The sequence below is a fragment of the Topomyia yanbarensis genome, chromosome 3 (genome assembly GCF_030247195.1).
Source record: "Topomyia yanbarensis strain Yona2022 chromosome 3, ASM3024719v1, whole genome shotgun sequence".
Lineage (NCBI taxonomy): Eukaryota > Metazoa > Arthropoda > Insecta > Diptera > Culicidae > Topomyia > Topomyia yanbarensis.
The window spans coordinates 373619940-373636511 of NC_080672.1; the positions used below are offsets into that span (position 1 = coordinate 373619940).

A 16572-nucleotide genomic window follows, 5' to 3' on the forward strand; every position below is an offset into this window, starting at 1 on the left:
AATAAAATTTATTTAATAGTGTTTAATTAGCCGTCGAAGTGACAGTGTTTAAAAATAACATATTCTCATCTCATAGTCTACAGTAGGTGTGCATAAGGGAGTAAGTTCCGACTTAAACTTACTTTTGTGAAGTAAGTGCTTGTCGAAGGACAAAAGTGTTCAGCAACTTTTCGCTTCTGTTATTATTCTGATGGATTTGCATGATTAATTTTCACGGTCGTTCTCAGCGTGTGAATCATAATCTGTGAAGTTTGGATTGCTAAACAATGCCAATGAGCGATACGTCCTCTGATTCATTACTTTCGCCGAAGTAGTGCAGTTGACTATTGAGTGAAGTTCGTAGTGAGTAATGTTATTCGTGGCAGCTTTTAAACCGCTAAGTGTTGAACTAACGGGAGAGTAGTACGCGTAAATGTAAGTCTTAAAATATATTTTAGTCTTGTTAATGAAGTTGCAACAGAAAACAGAAATTTTGACTGTGGAACTCGAAGCCTTGCAATGGAAAACGAATGGGATTTTCGATTGATTGACACCGGTGTAGTGGATGGCACTGTTTTTGCACTTTCTAGCAGAAGTGTCAATGGAACATACCCAGTTTTCTTCTCTTCTGCTTGAAAGTACAAAACGGTGCAGTTTCAGTGCACTCCACTACACCGGTGTCAATCAATCGAAAACCCCAGAAGATTGCGTGCTCTTTTCGCTTTTTTGTCCACTTCCACTTTTGGTTTCTTTGCATACCAAAACATCGGGTCCGTAGAATTGCGGCGGCAACTAATACTCATACATGTGAAACATCTACTATGTATACCGTAATTGGGGGTGAAAATGTTTGATTTCGCCACTGAATTTTATTTTGTTTTGTTTTAGGCTGTTCGCAATGCTCCGATGTAAATTTGTTTCAAAATGACAAGCCGTCCGCCGTCGGATAATTTGGATCTGTCTGTCAAAATACATCTAGAACACGGTGTTCCCAATGCGATGATTTAGCCACCTATTGGCAATCCATGAGACGTTTCTGATCACCTGATTATTTCTTGTTTACTTATTCTGACGTTACTCCGAGGGGTGCGACGTCCGACAATATCGTTGATTCGATCCAACATTAAACGAATCGGACGAGTTTTTCTGTTCGCAGGAGTAGACTTCTTGACAGAACCCACCGCTGAATTGTCAAACAAACGTCTAATGGATTGCCTAATTCTAAATGTTGTTTATTTGATTTTTGTTTTTTTTTGTGTCTTATGTGACACATTGTTTTTTTTCTGCTGTCAGTCGTCACACAAACCAATGAAAACAATCCAGGACAGTGTTCTATTCGTGTTTTAAATTGTGGAAAATTTACAACAGAATAGTCGAGCTGTTTAAATCTAATCCAAAAAAGTGCTCGAAAAATAGAACTACATCTCAGCATAGCGATCTATCTGTTTTAGTCGGTGATGTAAAATAGAACATCCCATATAGAATACATCAGCGTTGCGAACAGTCTTAGAAGTCTAAAAGTTGTTGGTTTTCGTTGGAGGTGGAACTGCCACATAGACAGTTGTGAAAATGATACAGTAAGCCTAAGGAATCTGGGGTTCGCATTCGATCGAATAATTAACCCACTAAGTTGGGTTTCGTCGCACAGTGGTACAAAATCTGGACAAAAGCATAAAAGTACTTTAAAACCAGCCCGGGGACAACTTGACAGCTCCCATATATTGAACTCATAAGCAAATTTTGTGGTGATTTGGTGATGTCATGGCGGCTCGAATGGAGCAAAATTTGAAAAAGGCGCATCCCATTTACTATTTTCCATATCTAAAAAATAACCAGTTTAAGCATTTCTATCATCAAATCTATTTCGCTGTTTACATTAGAAACTGTCCTCATTCCCCCATACATAAACGGAAACATAGATTCCATTTGGAAAATCCGAAAGAAAATAAATCGATTTTCGGAAATACAAGAAGATGACTTTCAAAATCAAGCCACTACCACTTATATTGGAATTTCCGAAAATCTTCCGAAACTAATCAACATCTCCTAAGGCATGAAATCCTCCGGTAGAGCCGAGAAAAATGCCAGAATAATTCTGAAGGGATCCATACCAAAACCATCGCAACATCTTCCGGACAGAATTATTGTAAAAGTCGAACAAAACTCTGGCCGAAGTCGAACAAAATTGTACATTCCTGGCAGCATTCTTGCTGAAACCGAGCGCTACTGGTTTGATGCCAGAATTCTGATAAAAGCACACAAATTTTATTCAAAACCAATTTTGCTAAATGTGTAGAAAATCCTACATATATTGTTTATTCTCCCAATCAAAATGCTAGAATTCTTGACGTTCTTAATGAACTTGAAACAAGATGTCGCAGGTTCACGAATTGTTAAGCTTGGTGATTTACTTTCATTGGCCAAAAAGTTTTTCATTTATATTTCATTTATAACACCAATGATTTACCGATTACAAACTTCACACAACAAGAAAACCAAAACATGTTTAGGAAGGAAGAGAGCCGGTTGCTAAAAGCAACACCTTCCAGCTAAATCTATAATAAGATTTATGTAACTTTGCTGACGGTTTCCAATCAGGGATAAATTTATTCTCTAATAATATTTTTCTTTATCCACATTTTGGAATACGCTTTTTCTAAATGTTGTTCTAGCCGCATTGACGGCGTTCATAACACACGTAACGAAACACGCTTTTCTCTTGAAACTTTTTCGTGTCGTTGTTCGTGGTAGTCGTACAGAAAAGGCATACTAGCGCCACCATCAAATCGGTGGTACATATATGAAACAAGCACTATCTGTCAAGTTATCCCCGGGCTGTTTAAAACGTTTAAAATGATTGAAAATATCGTGTAAGGATAGTTTTGGTGCGCTGAACTCGATTTTGAATAAATTAGGACACTAATTTGAAAATTAAAAAAGACGAAGAGTGCTTCTAAAAGCGTATTCTGAAAAAGTGTATATAATTAACTTTTCAATACAAATACTTTGTATGTGAACAGAAACAATTTGATTCCTTAGGTTAGTTCTTAGTAGCGATTTAGCCAGGTTGGTCTCGATTTATTAAAATTTAATGCATGGAAAATAAATTAGTTATCTCGAGTTATTTGTAGATTTTCATCACAATTTGAACTGCTTGGTAAAAATAAATTTCAAGGCATCCATAGCTCTTTAAACATTAATTTTCATGCATTGATTTATGGAAGTATGCATTTAGAATAGCTCAAATAGATTGTGTTTCTTTAGGTGTTTGATAGAATATCTTAAAGTCTTGTTTTATTGGTTAATTTATTTAATAACTATCGCCAAAGTTAGTAATTTTTCTTAGGGTGCCGTCAACCGACCACATTTTTCTAAATGACAAAAATTGATCATTTTACTGAATTGTTAGTAAATGTTCTCATGTTGACAGTATAAATTATATTCTTTCACCAGTTAATAGCTAAGGGCTCTAATTTTCTGCCATCTTTGTTCAACGCGTTGGGTCAAACGATATGGCATAAGCGGATAATTTTTCCCCATACAGCTTCACTTGACCGTTTCATAAAGTTGTTGAACCTCCCAAAGCTAAACTTGAAGGAATCTGGCACGTTAAGGTATTGGGCAAATATCATGACTATTAAAATCAGTGTATTCGAAGAGGCTACGATTCAGTTCTCGTTGTTCCAACATCCATAGAAATAGTCCCATCTCCAATTGTTGATGTTGTCCTTTCAAAATGCATATCTGCATACCTACCATATTGTGCGTATTTTGGTTTTCTCATTATTTTGTTAGATTTTTCTGCGGATAACTAACAATTAACAGAACAAAAAAGAAGTCGATTTGTTTACCCAATACACCAGACGGCCCCTGAAGGACACGGCAAATAGGAATTTGAAGCTAAAATTGGAATCGGTCGAAAGATATTTTGGCACTCCTAGACATTGCAACAACGTTTTTGTAAAACATGATTTCAAGATAATTCACGTTTAAAGTTTCGCGCCACGCCCTCCGTTTATGTAAAGGAACAAGATAAACAGCGCTATTACTTTGCTTCTACTGTTTAGACCTCTATAAAAATTTCAGATACTTTCTTAAGAATCTATACATAAAGATAAAAAAAATTAAAAAGCTGGACTTTTTGACCGACCTCATCATATATAAACCCTTAACGAAATAGTCCGAAACCCAATAATAGGCTTATTCTATTTTATTTTTTTATTTCGATTATAGAAGTTTTAACCTTAAGGTCATTCGCCTCTTCGGGTTAGAAAAATCTCTTATGAAAAATTTCTAACCCTATGTGTGGGGTCGGGACTCGAACCCAGGTGCGCTGCGTACAAGGCAATCGATTTACCAACTAAGCTACACCCACCCCCAATAATAGGCTTATTACCCTACATGTAAATAAGCAAATCAATTGTAAAAAAAATCCTAAAAGTGCCAGGACACAACATGTGGCTTAATTGGATCAACACGTAGTGTGCCTTATCTGTTTTTCAAAAAGCGTGATATAATCGAGCAAAACCGTGATATAATCGAGGGTGATATAAACGAGTATTGATATAAACGCATAGTGATATAATCGAAACATTACTGTACAACATTACTCTATGCCGAAAACAAAATGGTGCCGAAAACCGACCACATTCCCCTATTTTTTGTTAATTTAATGTTTTAAGGGCTCATGAACGTTTTCATTTATCATAAATCGAAAAAAGAAATTATTACTTTATCTGAAAAAAGAAAATAATAATCTCCTTGAGAATATTTTCTTAAATTTTCATAGAGATCTGAGCAATAGATCGAAAGTTACAGCGCTTCGAAGCACGCTTCGTATCCCGATCAGAATGAAATAACAAGATTATAACAGAACATATTTTTTGTAACATATTGTGTTATAAATTAGGTCTCGTTAGTAGTTAAAATAACAGAAATTTGTAACAAGTAACAATGCGAAATATAATTTTGAAATATTTTTGTTATGTGTTTCTGATCGGGATACCAGCAAAGTGGTAATTTGAAATGTTAAACTCGATTATCTCGCAATGTTGTTCTTCTACAAATGGCTTTTCCGTGATCACGATTGCCGAAAAACTACTCAACCGATTTTCTTCATTTTTTGTCAATTGTTCGTTATTAATTTTTCTCGTACCTTAACGATTACTTTTTAATGCATATTTTTTTTGTTTTTATAGATAAGAAATTTTTAATGCAATGTTCAGAGCCTAAAGCATCGATTTTTCATGAAAAACGTTCCAGTATGTAAGAAAAAAATATTATTTATTAAACTAATCGTTAAGGTACGAGGATCTGGTGGACTTCAATCGCGATCACCGCAAGTCCTTTAAATAAAAAAAGTCATAACTCTGCCAATTTTGTAAACTAATGCTTTTTTTTCACTGAAAAATGTGCTATCAAGAAACTATAACTTTGATGCAAAAAAATCATTGCTTTATGTCTTTTCATAAATTCGCACTTTCTTTAATTTTTTTTCACCAAAGGTATGTAACCCCCTAAAATAACTTTTAAACAGGATTATTTGATATTATATGATACTTGATTAGAATGATAAAATCAAATTAGTTATAGTAGTTCAACATTGTTAAAATTTTAAGTTTTGTTGAAAAATGTTTTAGGGGGGCATCTATCCTACATTTAGGAAAAAATATAAAAGTTATGAAAATCGAAAACTGTGCGTCGGTGAGAGATTTTCATTAGCATAATCATCACCAGAGTTAATCTCTGTAAATCTGGTTCCAGTATTAAAAACTTAAATAATCGACCTATTCTTTTGGTTGAAATATACCTATTTTAAAGATATTTTGTCAATTATATTCCCAGTAAAGATAGCTGTAAAATGAGGCAGAATTCTGGCCGGTGCTACTTAGTATCCGGCTTTAGTGACATAACCGATTCTAATTTCCCGACTGAACTTACTGGGTATGACCTCTACTGTGAGTCGTGTTTACAAGTATTGCTTCACAGTTCAATGACAGTGTTTACAAACACGGCTCACAGTAAGTCATTTTATGTCGCCTTATCAGTCGATTTCGTCATCGTGTACAGGCTAATATTAGTCGGTGCAACAATTGGCCGGTTAATCGATTACAAAGTAGGGCAATCTCGCCAGCCCCACCAGATTATAACCCCCTAAGAAATCGACATAGATCTTTCATTAGGGCTTAAATCGCAAATGTAAACAAACTGCGTTTTCGCTATTATGACATTATGCGACAAAAATACTACAAGATTGAGGTGAAAATTAGTTAAAATGGTTTTAGTTCGATTTATAATTAAAGAAAACAAAACGGCGAAACATGCATTTTCTTCGAGATTTCGACTTCGGCCCTTCTTCTCATATGGAATATAAAGGCTAAACTTACATTTTTTTACAAAACCGGGCGTACGGTTATTATTCACAAAATTATTCTTTCGGCGGTTCTATTATATAAATGATAAGCAATATTTACTATGATCATGTCTACTCGATAGTTGTTGCACATAAACATTCGAATATTTCGATATTTTCATGTAATTCGAAGAAAAGATGCACGCGCCGTTTCATTTACATTGGGTTTCTATGCGCCCATTTGCTGAGCCCTATTAAAAAGTATACTGTCAAGCTCGCCCATTTTCCCAGCCCTACCCAGCAAGACAGAGTTAGTTTAGCCCATTTACCGCGCCCTTCTGAAAATTATGTACACAGCTTAGCCCTTCCGCAAATGGTGGTTGCTGAAGGGCGAAATCACGACTGGGATGCAAATTGGGCGTAAGCATTTTTTTAGTTTCTATTCACTAAAAGCACATAGGAATTAAATTCTTTGTTATATTGTCATAAGGTTTAACCAAAGATGCTTCCGGAAAAACATGGTCATAAAGTAATTTATACCTACAATAAAAACTACATTTAGAAAAGGATCGCCGAATATTGAAATTGATTTTTCTCCATTTGAGTACATTGCGACTTAGGGCTTAATGAGAGATATGTGTCGAAATGCAGGTTTCAACATCATCTGATGAAGGTTCTTCGACGGACCAGTGTTGGATGAGATGAAACGGGTCGTTTCACACGTTTCAAAAACGTTCATTATTACAGGGTGAGGAAAAATTATCCGCGTACATATAACGTTTGTCATAACTTGTGTATGGAATATAGGTTTACCAAAATAGTATTCAATATTTACATTAGTGCCTCGCATGGTCTTTAATTGGGTTATTCAGTCATATGCTGTTTTTTTTATTTTATCAGATGCAGTTGACGTTAAAGATACGCAATCGAACCTGTTTTTCACTTCTTCGTACGTAAAATAATAAATAAAAAATATTTTATGAAATTGAATTATCACGACCACACCTTTCATTAAATTCCCTTGATCCCTATCCTTTTGCTGGGATAACTGTCAAAAATGCCAACCCACGTGGCTGAATTCACTGTCAAAGAAGATCGATAGTGTCAAACGAGGACGTGTTCACATTTTTTAGAAAATCAATTAAAAATCCTTCTGAAGTTTTAAAGGTTGGACATTTATATTGTTATATTTAGAAAGATGTGCTTTATCGTTTTATGAAATAAAAGGAGAATTTCACTCTTCATTTATTGACCCAATTGAATTAAACTATGAATTAGATGGAGTGGTCCATCGGGTCTAAATCAGGAGAGTTTGATGGTCAAATATTTCGAGAAAAGTTTGTTCCAAAGTGTGTTTCGCTCTATGGGAGGGTGGCCAATCTTGTTCCAATGCATATATGGTTTTATCGAAATGTGCATTTTTACGCCTTTGTCGATAAATATTAAGGGAGCATTACCGGTATTCGTTATCCCTACCTGAACCTTCAGCAAAACTGGATAGTGGGAAAAACTGGATTAGGTAGTGGGAAAAATTTAAAAAAAAAACCCAAAAATGTTATAATTTTTTACTGTATTTCACGGTATCCTAATAAAAATATTTGTTTACTTCTTTTAAGTTATAAATTTTGTGGCATTACTCCGCGTACCACGCTTACTTTCACCAAACCGATTTCGAGATTCACTTTAATCAACCAAAACCCAGTCATTCTACGACTAGAACGGCTCCCCCATTGGTCGAATCATTAGTTCGTGAATCTGAACTCTCGGCGGGGTACTCAGTACGTACCGTACGGCATCGGCTATATCCTCCGGTTCCAAAGTCGGAATAAGATCTACCCCGGGAACGCCTTCCAAAATTTCCGTTTTTACTATTCCTGGACTAATGCTCTGAAAGATATTAAAATTCAATCATACTGGTTCCTGCTCGAATGCGCTCACGAATACAATGAATCCACTTACCGTTACTTTAATATTTGTTTTTTCTTTCCTCAACTCGTTACGCATTGTTTCCGTGAGGGCTGTTACGGCAAACTTGCTCGGACTGTACACTGACTGTCGAGGTAAGTCCAGTACGTAATGACCCGAAACGCTGTTGATGTTGATGATGTGACCCTCCGACGTTTGTTTCTTCATCGACTGGAACGCTTCCCTGCTGCATTGTATCAATGCAATTACATTGGTATCGAAAATTTCTCGAACTTTCTTTGTGTTTTCTGGCGTCAGTACCGTCGTATCTGAAGACACTCCTGCATTATTCACTAAAACAGCAATGCCACCGAACCTCCGATTAACGAAGGCAAACGCGCTTAGTATATCTTCCTCTTTAGTTATATCACACTTTAACGCGATCAACCTGGAAGCAGCTTCCGTTGTTAGTTCACTTTTAAGCGCTTCAACCCGTTCAACCCTTCTGGCCAGACCAACGGTTGTAAGACCTGACCGAGCCAGCTCTTTTGCAATGGCAGCTCCAATACCGGAACTCGCACCCGTCACTAGAGCTACCTTTCCAACCCAACGCTCCATTTTTCCGCGGTATACTGTTAATTGTAATGCAATTAATTGTTCGATAGTAATAGTTCGTTTTGTGTTCCGACTAAGACTGGTTGTAGGCGGATGGGAAGTATGCTTATTTATAACGTAGTCAGAGTACTGGTTAATTGCTATGTTACATGGTGGAATAGTGGGTATGCGTTTGTTTGCAGGGATGATACACTAGTTAGGAATGAGTGTTGGGTGTGCTAATCCGGTTCATAGATAATGCAAAAAGCTTCTTAAGTTTCTTAGCTACTGTGTTTGAATTTTTGTCTTGTCACTTGTCCATTCGCATTATTATATTCTGAAGCAAAATAATATATTCCCAGCAAAGTATGTATACTTACCAAATTTATATTCTCTTGAAAACAACAAATGTAGCTCGTGCAGAAACCTTTACAAACGTATTATTTTTACCACGAAATTCTGATTTTTGTGCTATAGTGTCTTCAGCAAAGTTATTTTTATAAAATATTTTTCATTTAGAGGAACATATGACCATTTCAAAAATCATCTTTGTCAAAGCATTTTGAAGTGAAGTTATAAAGAAAATATTCTTATTATTTAACGCCGTTACAAAGTGTCACTTATGAGCTAATTCTTATTATTTGATTGCAAAAGACCCATATTAGAACTAGCATATTCCTATTTTGATAACCCTAGAAGTATTATGTCATGCTAGACTAGACAGTTTCATAGATGATGAAAAAAGCGAAATAGAACAGGGCATTCATAACAAAGATGTCGTTTTTGTTTGACTCTTTCTATTTGTATACAAGAGTGACAAATAATTATAGGACAAGAGCCTATTTTGACCCCATTACGGAGGGTACAGCACTATTTTGTCAATTATTCGGTCTCCAGTCAATAGACTGTCTTCAAATTTGAGCATTTGGGACATTGCGTTGAAACAGGATAATAGATGCTGCTCTAACTAATGACTTCAAATTAGTAGGATGACAATAGAAATAGAGTGAAAATAGGTTAAATGGGTTAATTGGCCGAACACCATTTGGCCGCATTTCGATTGATTGAATGCTATTTGGCCGAATGACTAATTTAGCCGAATGGCAATAGGTCGACGGCAGAAATTGCATTTATAACTCAGGACCACTCAGTTCCCCACTTCGACAATAAAAACTCACATTTTTACATTTTTCACGTTCTCCGGATTAATTCGCGCATTATTTTTCCCGACAACTAAATTCGACGGTGATCATTCCAATGAGTTTATCGCGGCATCCCTTTTATGCTCGCTGACTACACTCCTCAAAAACATAACAAAACAAGTCTATCCTACTTAGTTGTCGGATTCCTGGGTAATGAAATGTATATTATGACACTTTTGAAAAATGGAAAATGAAATATCACCTTCTTCAGTGAGAAGGGAAATTATCAGTTTAATTTAATCGAAAAAAACATTCTCACGCTATTTATGTAGATGGAGAATTTAGTAACATGTCTTGACCCGAAAAAGGTGGACATCGGATAAGCTTCAGTTTATTCCAGGCAGAGCCGACAATATGGAGTAGAATATTGAGAAGTTATATAAGGCCCGTATGTATTTTTGTGCTTCATTCATCGTTTGCTAGTCGATTGAAAAGCATGTTAATGCGCGGTTAGACGTTGTGGTGAGAGGAAGGAAATCCAAGCCGTTTTTGTAGGCGCTCAGTTTTGTAAATCTCACAGTTTATGGTACCATTGGTCACAAATAAAGGATGTCTCGCATCAAATTCCATCACGGAAAAAACGCTGTAGAAAATACCTTACCTAGTACACCTATACTTTTCAAACTTTCAGACAAGAAAATGTAACCCATTAGTAAACTTTTGGCATATTTATTTCATTCAAGTTCAATACCATAACCGTACGCTCGCACTTTACGCTTAACTGCACTTATTAGGTTCTGCACAACATCTGGCTGCAGCATCTCTTGTACGGAAACCTGCCCAGTATTTTGCGATGGGCCTTAGTTCCGGTGCGTGGGGGGGAGGGTTCATGTCCTTGGGTACGAAAGTGACTCCGTTGGCTTTGTACCGCTCCATGACAACATTTGAATACAGTTCGGTTTTTCATCTCGCTCAGTTCAGACGCTAGAAATCGCTCCGCTCCGAAGCCCAACGTAGCAGAAGTTAACGAGGTGCAATTCCATCATTTACGTCATGCGGTACTGATTATGTTCAAAAACATTAGTCAAGCAGAATCATTCGCTTTCCAGGACAACATGAAACACGTCGTCGAATGTAATGACATTTTACACAGTATCCCAAGGTATACAGATGTTGACAGTATTGAAATAAAGATACATGACCTGGCACCACGTACTCATGCCTCCGTTATCAAAAAAATCATGTCCAAATACGGAGAGGTGAATAGTGTTACGGAAGATACTTGGAGGAACTCCTTCTCAGGGCTTCGCAGCGGCGTTCGTTTGGTGAGGATGCGTCCGACAAAACCTATTCGCTCTTACTTGACTTTCACATGCACATCACCAGTGATCAGCCGCTACACCACGGGAAACCTTGCGCAGAGACTGCTAAGGAAATTCCACGTGATACGACCAAAGCCGGTATACAGTCGTCATATGCTAAACCAACTGCCATTACCAATATCGAAGTAACAATGATTACAGCAAATGTTTCCAAACCAACAACCAAAACCACCAATAAGGAATCAAATACCGATGAAGAATGATTTACAATAGCGACTCGTAAGCACAAACAACAAATAAGAACATCCGACCGTGAGCAACATGAATGCAGTACCGATGACGACATGGACATAAACGAAAACACGAGAGAAGACGGATCGAATGACCCTCAAGGTACGGCAGACAACGCATCTAATATTTCACCACCAAGGAAGAGGATCTCAACACGCAGCAGTAAGATGCGTCAACAAGACCCAACAAACACGCTATAACGATATTTTTTCTATTTTTACATATTGTAAAAACACGAAAGATTCATGGCTGAGTTGTGCTTATAGTCTTTACAGTCGCGGTAGTCACGAACGGCGCACTCCGTTTGCCACATGAGCAGATCGCTTGCTAAATTATGTATTTATCAACTTTGAAAGATTCTGCTTCCTTACTTCCAGCGGAATATCAAACTTGTACTGGGCGGTAAAGAACAGTAGCCCCGGAGCCTGCCAGAAGTCCGCCATGATGTAAGTCTTATCATCCATGATGAGACAATAAGGCTTCGTCAGAATCTGGGTGTACAGTTTCCAGGCTCGTGACTTTCCCATCGAATTTTGCCGTTCGCCACGGTTTGGTACCTTCTGCACTTTGTACGTATGCAGTCCCTCCTGGTCCTTGGATCTCTGAACGAAAGACTTGCACAGAAAAAAAAATATTGGTAAAAGTAAGAGTGTTCCGCTCTTAGCAAAAAACAACCAACGCCAACTATTAGGTTGAAAGTAAAACTTTTAAATTAATCAAGAAAAATAATCAAAGTAAAAGTTTTCCTTTTAAGCAAATGAAGAATAGTACTTAAAACAAAAGTTTTATTTTTAAACTAAGAGTATGCGTTGGTTGTTTTTTGCTAAGAGTGAAAAACTCTTATTTTTACCAACATTTTTTTTTCTGTGTGTGGACATATTCAACTTTTTGGCCACATCCCTGACCGAAGCACTGGGATTCCGCTTAAACGCTTTCACTATACACTTATGATCCTGTTCAGTAATAGAACATCCATTCTGACCGAACTTCTTCCGTTCGATGCTCAGAGTTGGGTGGTAACGTTTAATCACACGAATCACCGTTGACTCCAATGGATTATTTTCTACAGCGTTTTTCCGTGATGCAAATTGATGTGGGACACCCTGTATACCGCTACGTTTACCACAAACTGCAAATGGCCTGCCAAATCAGGTGATTCGAAGCGAATTTTGAAAGCTTGATTCGTTTGAAATGGTCATCCTCAGCAATATTCCTGTCCCGGCAACTGCTTGAAATCCGCTTTGATATTGGTCTCATCATCACTGACACAACATCGTTACTTCGTTAGCAGCGTCGTGTAGAGCTTCAGGTGCGCGTTTTGGCAACACTCTGTTGTTGTTCGTTCCGATTTGGAAAGCTCTGCACCTTGCATGTTTTTAATCAGAATCGTTTCTTGACACTCTGGACGAAACTGCGAAATATCAAGTTTTTTGGCCAAATCCGGTGTCGAAATGCTCGGAGGTTGGCTTATCTGTATTATTGTGAAACATGAGATTCAACTACGTTTCCATTGACCTCTGATACATAACTCCTATCCCTTAACCCCCGCGGTGCCAACAGGCATACGAGCCACTTTGTCCTTTTTTGTTTGAACCAGGGGATGGGTTGGGTTCTGACCCAAACTGCTGTCAGTTCATACATTTCGATAGTGGTTGGAGTTGGAGCCTGGCTCAGTTCCGCTTTGAGCGGGAGCGACATTGGTGACGATTTATGAGTCGTGTGCTGGCTGACAGGGAAGGGGAACAAGCAACGCGCGCGTGAAACTATTAATGTATCCGTGAAACAAATAAAATTTTCGGTACAGTTAATGCTTATTTTAGGCCGCTCAAAACTATTTCATATTCTCTTTACAAATAAAACTGAGTTCTCTGTTGAAGCTTCGATTTGTTTAATACGCTCGATTATTTTTTTCGAGATTTTTTTTTGGCTTTTTTTCCTTTTATTTTTCTTTTTGTGGACAATATTTGTTAAAAATTTAATAGAGCATCTTTTAACACTTTTTCTCGCTATTTAACGTCAAATTCAAGTACAAGCTTAACGAAAACAAAAAAAAAGATCTATAAATCCTCACTCTTCCCTAGTAATAACATAAAAGTAAAATAATGTATTCATCGACTCCATACAATAAATCCGAAAAATAACATTTCCACTGTTAATTTATTCACATTCTCGGATGTATCAGTATGAAATATGTTCGCGGCGTAATTGACAATGATCTAAATCTATAGAGGGTACGGAATCAATTTGCAACGCAAGAAAAGGTTCGTCAAAATTCACCCATTCAACCGATCGTTTTCAAACCTTCAGACAATAAAATAAAGCATATTAGTAAAAATTTTCCCTGGCGGCGCCGGTGGTTGAGTGGTAAGCGTGACCGCCACCCATCCCAGTTGGTTTGGGTTCAATCCCAGCCGAGGTCGTTGAGATTTTTCTGAGGAGAAAAAAATCTGTGGTCACGTCTTCCTTCGGAATGGAAGTAAAGCCGTTTGTCCCCTGTCCATGAGTTGATGGGTCGATATCTAGTCCAGATAGCTGACTCACCTCTTCTCTGGTCTTTGGTTTCGTAGCGGAAATTGGCTGACCCCTATACTTACTAACAAATTTCCTCCTCCCGTGATACTTGTGGAGTGCGCAGTAGTTTAAACGGCCTCTAACAAAACCAAGTCTCGGACTAACATTCTTTCCCTTTCTGTGCAACTTCAGCTAGTCCAGATCGCTAACGGAGTAGCAGCCAGGTGTGGTCGCACAAGCTATCTCAAGTAACAATTGAAGTTTTATAGCAAGCTATAAGTGCAATCTAAGCTTTATGAGTGGTTATGAAACTACTTCAGAGCCTAAATTGTTACTAGGGTATAGCTCAAGCTTATCTAATCAGATGTTTGTCGAGAATTGTTTGCTAGACTCGGGAAGTTACTGCTAAAATTACCAAGCAAATGACACATTTTCCGAGATATTAGTATAACAATTTAATGATTACTCGGCTGTGCGGGAAATTGCCGAGCTCAACTAAGTGTGTGAAGCGTCACTCAATATCACAATGAGAATCACTACCCACTGCAATTGGCCGTAAGCAGTGTTTAATGGGGGCCGTTTCCCGTCTTGTCTGCAACGGTAGTGAGTGAATCTTACAGCTCTACAGCTTCAGTAGGACAACTCTGAAAAAGGAAATAAATGCGATGAAATATGTTTTCGGCGCAAATATTTCGTGTGTGAAGTAAATGTAAAAACGAAAATGGGCGAGATCTAAAGAGTGTATGGAATCAAATTGCATAGCATGAAAAGGTTTGCCAAAATTCACCCATTCAACCGATCGTTTTAAAATTTTGAGGGAATAAATTAAAGCATATTATTAAACTTTCCATGTTCGTTTTGTTCAATTTCACAGTCATATCCAAATGCACGTATCTTCATCTTGACATTGCTCATAAGGGCTTGTACAACGTTAGTCCAAAATGTTTTTGAATGGAAATCCATAGCTTTCTCATGTCTGCTTCCGATTTTATTTCCCTAGGATGCGCCTGAAATGCCAGTTTCACGATGGCCTAGTCAATCAGCCGCAATTCCGGTGTGTTTGGTGGACAGGTCCGTAGCCAGGATTTTGTTTCGGGAGGGGCTTAAAAATTATTGCATAAATGTATTAATGCTGATGACTTGAGATAGTCACTGGAAACTGAACGTAATTATGAAAAGTGAAAACTATTCCAAAACTAGGACAATAGACACTAAAAAACCCTAAAAGTATGATGTCTGTTACAAGAAATGCTATAGTGCATCGAGTTCAAAGTATTTAGGGCTACTTGAAAATGCTACGCATTCTAGATTACACGTTTACAAGGTGTAGAAGATGCTAAATTGGAATGAGTAGAAAAATATCCAAAAACCCGTCTCACGAAACTTTACACGCATTTGCTAATCAAGAGAACGAAACCAACGTCAAGGTTTTCTCCATGGATAGGAATATATCAATGTGAAATCCAAGTTTACGGTTGCAAAGGATGTCCGCACAAAGCAAATGTCGAAATTTGCTTCAAATATTCTGATAAGGCAGGCGATTTGTAGATGCTGAAAATAGGTTTATCTCCTATTTTCGTGATCAGGCGTCTTGCTATTATTACTAGTTCTGTGACTTCATCCGAAGTTTGCGTTAACTCAACTTTATGAAATTTTTAATTTAAATGATACTGATTATGTCGTGATCATAACAATCCTGAGAAAAACACATGTTTTGCCTTTCTCATATAGAAAGTTTATGCAATCATTCTTAAAATCGTCAACCTAATTCCGGCCGAGAGAGCCAAGTGTCATATGACTCAGTTCGTCGAGATCGGAAAATGTTTGTGTGTATGTAAGTGTGAGTGTATGTGTGTATGTGGAAAAATATGTCACCTCAGAGATGGCTGGACCGATTTGCACAAACTTAGTCTCAAATGAAAGCTACAACCTTCCCATCTGCCGCTATTGAATTTTTTATTGATTGGACTTCCGGTTCCGGAGTTACGGGTTGAAGAGTGCGACCACACAGCAAATTCCCATACAAACTGAAATGAAAAATTCTCAAAGGGGGGAGTAAGGGAAAATTTCAAAATCGAATTTGCATTTTAGATGCCAAATGACTTTAAAATGTATGAAACGTTGAGATTTGATGAAATCTCGAAAAAAAAATTTGACAAAAATTGACTTTTTTGGACAGGCATATTTTTGCCTTTTTCATATAGAATGGTTATGCAATCACTCTAAAAATCGTCAACCTAATTTTTTGATCCATAAAGGTTTAAATAGGAGTATGCAATGAGGGATTGCTACTTTAAAATAAAAACTATTTTAAAAATTTTTAACACGTTGAAAATTTTCGGCAGCGTCCGGACCCCCCAGATCTTCCTCCTTGATCCGCCATGCCATGGAATCGTAGACAATGAGAAAGACACAATTCCACAATTCAGGTGGATTAACTCAGGTTTTTTTTTCATTTTACTCTCGTGGACAATGG

The 16572-nt window shown here is 37.4% G+C and overlaps 2 protein-coding genes across 3 annotated transcripts in view; one reads left to right on the forward strand and one right to left on the reverse strand.

Moving 5' to 3' along the window:
• The window catches only part of LOC131694324 (phospholipid scramblase 1), a 58327-nt gene continuing 41755 nt past the window's right edge, over positions 1–16572 (forward strand). The window contains exons 1-2 of one of the 2 annotated variants that reach the window (XM_058982967.1): positions 1–131; positions 228–414. The gene's annotated coding sequence lies outside the window, so the exon portion shown is untranslated. Of the gene's footprint in view, positions 415–16572 lie in introns of both variants that reach the window. The other variant, XM_058982968.1, reaches the window with a different exon arrangement.
• On the reverse strand, positions 7921–8909 carry LOC131694327 (farnesol dehydrogenase-like). Its single transcript, XM_058982975.1, has 2 exons — positions 8291–8909; positions 7921–8218 (listed from the first exon to the last, which is right to left on the reverse strand). Exons 1-2 carry the CDS (start codon positions 8852–8854, stop codon positions 8045–8047), a joined length of 738 nt encoding a protein of 245 aa, XP_058838958.1. The 5' UTR covers positions 8855–8909; the 3' UTR covers positions 7921–8044.